This window comes from Sitophilus oryzae, unplaced genomic scaffold, assembly GCF_002938485.1.
Source record: "Sitophilus oryzae breed Bouriz unplaced genomic scaffold, Soryzae_2.0 scaffold_213_pilon_pilon, whole genome shotgun sequence".
NCBI classification, from domain to species: domain Eukaryota; kingdom Metazoa; phylum Arthropoda; class Insecta; order Coleoptera; family Curculionidae; genus Sitophilus; species Sitophilus oryzae.
The window spans coordinates 1,191,850-1,198,712 of record NW_022146767.1 but is presented as its reverse complement, the minus strand read 5'-3'; the positions used below and the strand labels follow the sequence as shown (position 1 = coordinate 1,198,712).

General features: G+C 33.8%; 1 protein-coding gene and 1 long non-coding RNA gene across 2 annotated transcripts; one reads left to right on the top strand and one right to left on the bottom strand.

The window, feature by feature from the left end:
- Nucleotides 1–1,465: 1,465 nt before the first annotated feature.
- On the top strand, nucleotides 1,466–2,610 carry LOC115884222. Its single transcript, XR_004050525.1, has 4 exons — nucleotides 1,466–1,664; nucleotides 1,718–1,925; nucleotides 2,013–2,171; nucleotides 2,242–2,610. It is a non-coding gene; the product is annotated as an uncharacterized LOC115884222 (long non-coding RNA).
- Nucleotides 2,611–4,526: 1,916 nt separating this feature from the next.
- Nucleotides 4,527–6,302, bottom strand: LOC115884232 (piggyBac transposable element-derived protein 2-like). The gene has a single exon (XM_030902740.1). The coding sequence runs from the start codon at nucleotides 6,300–6,302 to the stop codon at nucleotides 4,527–4,529; it is 1,776 nt and encodes a 591-aa protein (XP_030758600.1).
- Between the last annotated feature and the right edge of the window lie 561 nt (nucleotides 6,303–6,863).

The following is a 6,863-nucleotide window of genomic DNA, read 5'->3' as shown; positions in this document are numbered from 1 at the left end:
TCCCCCCACCTCTTTTCATTAATAAGACGTATCCTTGACGTATCTATAAGAGCAAAATATTGATCCTCTGGAGCTACTTTGGATTTCTTTCGTTACCATCGAATGTCTAACAGCTCTGATTGAGTCAAATTGCTTCAGTAAAGCTTGTTTTTCATGCATCCGCTATCCGTTGATATACGATGGTCCGACGGCGCTCTGATTGGTTATAGGGTTAGGTAAATTTTTTTACTCCAGTCCGTCAACGGAGAAAGATCGTACGAGAACTAACGTTTTGACACTTTTTTTGACAAATTGAATCTAACTTTAAGAAAAATGTAACAGTACAAGAGCTAGCAACGTCGGGAAAACGAGAAATTTAACAAAGCTGTTTCTTTAAAAAGCTTGCATTCAGCTTGCCTTACCGGCCGGTAGACTACTGCGATTCACTACTCCGCATCACATCTGTACAGGTACCATTTGTGTGGTTTATGGGATTTCTCGTTTACGAGTAGAGATACAATGATGCGATTTCCACATTACTTTGCTACTTTTTTATGAAACAAAATATGTTACACATATGTTTGTCCTAGCTAGCATTCTTAGTTTCTGAAATACAGAGTAAATATGTGATGCGCAGTAGTGAACAGATGTTGAATACAAATATGATGCGCAGTAGTGAAGGCAACGTCTACCGGCAGCCAGACGGTCTGCCCTCTATTCAGGAGAGCATAGCAAAAGATATATTAAGGAACCAGCTTTCTTAAAATTCTCTCTCGAAAACGTTGCTAGTTCTTAGACCAGCAGTTCCAAAAATATATTTAAAAATAAAAGACAAAAATCCAAATTATTAATTATCTATTAACATGGATTTGGACGATAATAGGTAAGAATACTAAATTTATTTCTATATTCGGTATACAATTATTTATTAGGTTTTTAGTTTGCGATGTTTATGGGGATAGAGATGAGGATATCTATGGAAAAGTAACCACAAGAGGAATTGTTACATCATTTAAAAAATGTTGGGAAGTTGATTGTTTCCCATCGAAAAAAAGTAGAAAAGGCCAATGCAGTATTCTATATATAATGAATAAATAATTCTTTTTTTATACTGCAAAAATAAACTATAGAATACAACACTATTTAAAAAATTAAATAAAAAAGTTATGCCCCGGCCGAGATTCGAACTCCGGTCTCTCGCTTCCTAGCCTTCTTCACGCACTGCTCCACAGTAACTTGCTTAGCGATAGTTCAATGACGGTATATAAACAAAAAAAAAACAGGTTTATTACAATAGCTTGACGATTTGAACAGGCGCGCGGAGCGTGCTGACCAATAGCGCCTGTTATCACCTGTGACGTAGCGACCAACCTGCGCAATATCATACTTCGTTTTTTTTGTACCATGGTTGGCGACATCGAGAATGTCACGTCGACAATTTAATTTTTGACATGTCAAACAGTGACGTCAGTCTGACTGACTGACATGAGGTGTCATCAATTGATTCCCTGGTTTATCTAGACTTTTGACAGAGACCCACCGCACGTTGCACTGGCGTTCGTCTATTTCTTGGTAGTCTGTGTATTGTAGAACGAATTGGCCATTTTAAGGGAAGCAGGAGTACTTTCAAAAATGGAATCCAGAGCCGAAACGATGCGATGATGAATTTAGAACTTCAGAAGAAGGTTAGAACTATTCTGTAAAAACTATCACACGTTATATATTTATATTTTTTTAGATCAAATATCTGAAGTAGCTTTAAATTCCAAATTTTGGCTCGAACATTATTCCGAAGGTTTTCAAGCATTGGATCGAAACCAATAGTTTCAGACGTACTCAGTTGACCACTTCGACCTTTCAGACGGTGTCCTGTATTTACCAATTTTTCCTGTAGTACCAAACCAACCGAATGACCTATTTTTCAGTATCATTTTGGATATATCCTAGTAAGCCCTTTTTGTTATTATTATTATTATTATATACTTTATTACCATTGTGATTTTCTTTCTAATACCAAACGCCTTAATTTTCAGATTGATAAAGATTTTGAGATAGAATATCCAGAAAAAGTAAATAATTTTTTTACGAAATTCTCTGTTCTGTTTGACGCAGCATTGGAGCTTAAGAAAAAGACTTGTGTCAACACGGACAATGAGTTCTTAGTTAACCTGTACAAGGCGAATTATCACAAGGTATGTTAAATTTCAAAAGCATATAAATATGCGCTAACCCAGATGGACATAATCTTTTTCCAAATTTTAGATTCACGAACCCTTATTCAGACTTATCTATTATGTTCTTTCATATGTAATAAGTGAATGAAGTTAAAAAAGTGGAAACCCAGTGTTGCTGAATCAAGAGAATCGATTATACTTCAAGTCAAGTGCCCTACAGCATATTGAACAAATTTTTACAATTAAATCTTAATTCTGCATATAAAAAATGTTGCATTTACGCAAATAAAAAATAATTTTAGTTACAAAACTGGTACGCTTCTCGTAATTAAAGTTTACTGTTACGGATAAAATATATATGTTTTAAAAATCTTATTAAAATTGGGAATAATATATACCTTTCTATTCTAAATTATAATTTATTTATCACAATTAAATCAAGATATTCTTGTTGACAATCATTAATTATAGATATCATAATATAATGCTGAAACAAATAAACTATTATTAAGAGAATTAAATCATGTTTTTTTTTCTGTATTGTAAAATATTACTTATAGCAAATATGATTTTCATTAACCAATTAAATTTACTAATTAAATAATTGAATTCCTTCAATTACATATTTAATTGCCCGATACGAATTAAATTATTTAATTATCAGAAATATCTCCCACTTATATAAATTAAATCTTTCTCTCTGTGTGCATAACTAGGTATTTTACAGTCTTTTTTGAAATTAGCAATAATGTCATTGTGAATTTAAGTTCTGACACAATATGCTTCTAGATTTCCTACCTCCAAACGATCCAATTATAGAGTAGTAAATAATAAACACAAAAAAATCAGCTCAGAAAAATTCAACAAAATCCGCAATATTTGAAATGAAATTCATATATGTCAGTTGAATACTCTGTTGAAAATAGGACATCAGAAAATGTATTATAAATATCCGATCGAGGGTTAAACATAATAATTAAGTTTCCTTATACTACCTTTTATGTATACTGATCTCTTATTGACTTGTACATCAGATGATAGAATGATGCACATCGATGCAAGTCAATTGATATTAATTATTCGCAGTAGAATAATGCTCAATTCCATTACTCGACTATAGGAACGATTTTAATAAGGAAGCGGCACAGAGAGGCTTGAATTAGCAACGGCATCAATTTTATCGACGATTATGGGCTCCCGGAATTAGTCAACCATTATTTCTGCCAATTCATTCCAAGTGTTTTATCTCTTTCTCTAGTTTTTTTCTTCTTATTATTATTGTTATTACCACTCCTTTACTGAATCTTAGAAAACGAGATTGAATTTACGTTGTTTTCGTAGTTTTTGTTATTTTTTTCCATGCTGGTAACGACGAAAAGTGTGTAGTCATTTTTCTCAGTGCTCTAGAAATCTATTTAGATGACAAATCTTCACCTATATTTTTATATTTTTTTTTTATTGAAATCGTATTCGTATACATAGTATTAATCAAATATTGTTATCGTCATTCGTCATATGCTGTTTCTATCCTTGATGAAGATCTTCCTTGCATAATATTCTTCTTTAAGGTTCGTACATCTTATTTTTTCTTTCCTGTATATGTATAGTGTCTTGGGAGTAGCATCTTGGGAACAGCAGCCTTGGGAGCAGCTTGCCAATGTAGAGCCGTTCGGTATACTAGGAAGGTAATGTGGTTAGCACTACGCTTCAACTACGCCTATTATTACCTCAGGATTGTGAATCCCAAGTACTCATTTAAGGCTGAGTCGACCTAGGTACCCAAACTATTTTTATGGCAATGTGGGTAGCATTACGCTTCAAATGCTTATTATTGAGCCCAAACTCCTTGTACCCAAACTATTTTTATTTTTATTAAAAAATAGTTGGCTGATGAACTGCCGGCTGCAGGACTCGAACTCACAATCTTTAGATTGGTAGACACCATCGGGTACCTATATATTCTTTTTATTATTTTATAAATGTTTATAGGTAAAAAACTTTGAATCTTAATGAAAAATATTGCTATATGTTTATATATTATTCATAAATCTTTTAACTAAATGTTTTAATATTAACCCATTAAGGCCCAAATGCAAATTAATAATAAAATACCCAATTTTATTAGAAAAAGTAACTCAGTTGGGTGTAAGTAATAGTTAGAAATATAAAAAAATGGCAATCTGGGCTTTTAGGAATGCAATATGGCGCCGTACTCAAATAAGTACACTGGGCTAATGGGTGTAAAAATACTACTCCTTTAATACTACAAAACTATATCTATTTAAAGTATTTTTAACAAAATAAGTGAAAATATACTAGTTATTTTTGTTATACCTATACAAATAAAAAACTTAGGTCATAAATAAAATATTTTTAAGTATGATATTTCTCAAAACACTCTCTTTCTACGCAAAGTGTAACAATGCACTTTTTACAACGCCATCTAATACGCAAATGGCACACGCTACATCTAAGCTGTTTCTCAATCTTCTCTGGGAAGTGACCAACATTGTCATATCTCACAGCACCAGGAACTTGACATGGTCGATTAGTTTTACGAGTTTTATTGTTCAAGCGGAGATAATACCGAGCAACATATCTTGTAAAGTCAAGAAGGCTAATTTTTTCTTCCGGCGAGGCACAAATTTGATGTAACTTCCAGGAATTTGTCATGGTTACATTGACCATATGAGTGAATAAACACCACCACCATTTCTTGCCCCTTATGCTTATTCTGTAAGTATTTGTTGCCTGGTCATTCAAGTCAACGCCGCCCATTCCAGCATTATAATTTTGAAAAACCAAAGGTTGTTGGACCGTAGTTATCTCCTTTTTGGCTCGCGACCATCGCTTGACGTAGTTGAGAGGTTCAATAAAATCGTGATTACTAGCCATTGAGCAAACACTATTGTCTTTCCATTTCACAATCAGTAAGTTATTCTCACAGTTAAATCTATAGTCGTATGTGCCCCTTTCCTCTTTGTCCATCATTTTAGAAGACTGAATGTTACAATTCTTCTGCCGATTTTCACGAATAGTGCCTGTAGCACGTATACCTTTAGCTGTCAATTGGTTCATGAGACGAAGAGTGGTAAAAAAATTGTCAAAGTACACTATGTGGTCAGCTGGGTTGTCTAGATGTTCTAGCAATGAAATTACCACATCAGCACCAAGACCAAGTGATTGCCCCTTCTTCTCACTGTTTTTGCCACAATAGGTGTCAAACGCGTAGCAATACCCGGTTGAACTGCACAACATCCAATCCTTGAATCCGAAGCGGACTGGTTTTCCGCGGATAAATTGTTTGGCGGAGTGGTGCCCAAAATATTTCACCATTGCTTCATCCACGCTCAGAGATTTATGAAAAAATCCCCACTGTCTAAAATTTTTGTTCAAAATGTCCATAAGGGGCCGTAACTTGAACATTTTATCATTTTTATTTATTTTATCATTATCTGCAAAATGTAGGTATCTTTTTATTTCTAGAAATCTATTGCGTGAGATAGATCCCGAAACAATTTTGACACCTAAATCTTCATCTAAAGACCAATACATCCTCTGTTGTGGCAATTTGTGATACCCAGAGAGCAACAAAATTCCAATGAAAATTTTCATTTCTTCCATGGTAGCAAAAAAATCATGATTATTTTTCTGTCGAGAGTAAATAATTGATTGCTCTATCATAAGTTGGAACACATTATCGTCAAACAGTTTCTCAAAAATTTGCACTGGATTATAGCCACGTAAACTTTCCTTTACTTTTTCTAAACGATCATTAGCGCCATTTTCTGTGTCACGTGAGAAAACATAAACCGGCTCAATTTTCTCCCATACAGGATTTCTCTCTTCGGCACGAGGACGCTTGCTGACAAATATTGATAATGGCTCGTCGTCACTGTCACTCCATTCGTCTGTATTGCCAAAATTTACTTCAATATATCCGGGCACATCGTTTGGAATATGGCTTTCCATAATATTATCATCATCAAACTCTTCTTGATCGGTGAGAACATCCGGTTCTGGTGGCAGGACTATTACATCAGCCTCGTCTTCGTGACTCTCAATTGCATCCGCAGCTTCTTGCAATGTAGAAAATATTTTTCGACCATAAAAACTTGTGGTCGTTATTGGTTGAAAGTCGTCATCCATTTCTGAAACAAAACGTAGCTTGAAATTAAAAATTCATACTTGAGCCCACTGTACTCATTTGAGTACATCCGTGTTTGGCGCTGATTCACGTTTCAGGAAATGAGGTTATGAATCTATGGCTAATTTTTACCACTTGTTTAATACATATAAAATAGATATTTGGCGTAATTTGTCAATAATTATACAAATAGCCTCCTAAATATATTATATTCACTTTACTTACCAGGTTCAAAAATAATCATATTTTAAAACTGTAACTAATCTTTTCAAAACACACCAATACCTGTCAACTATCAGTAAACACTGCCCAGAGATTAATAAAATATGGCGCGATAGCTAACAACTTAATATATTGCCCATCAGATGGCAGAGTTTGTCCAAAATAACTGTACTCATTTGAGTACGGCGGGCGTTAATGGGTTAATAATAATTCTCTTTTTATATAATAAATAATGTTAAGTAGGTCTCTAACAAAAAAAAACATTCATATATTATCTACATAATATCCAACCGGTTACTCATCTTTGTTCTAGATTTACTCCGATTTTTTGAACCATTTCT

Coding starts and splice junctions, on each gene's coding strand:
- LOC115884232 (XM_030902740.1), bottom strand. CDS start 6,302: ATGGATGACGACTTTCAACCAATAACGACCACAAGTTTTTATGGTCGA.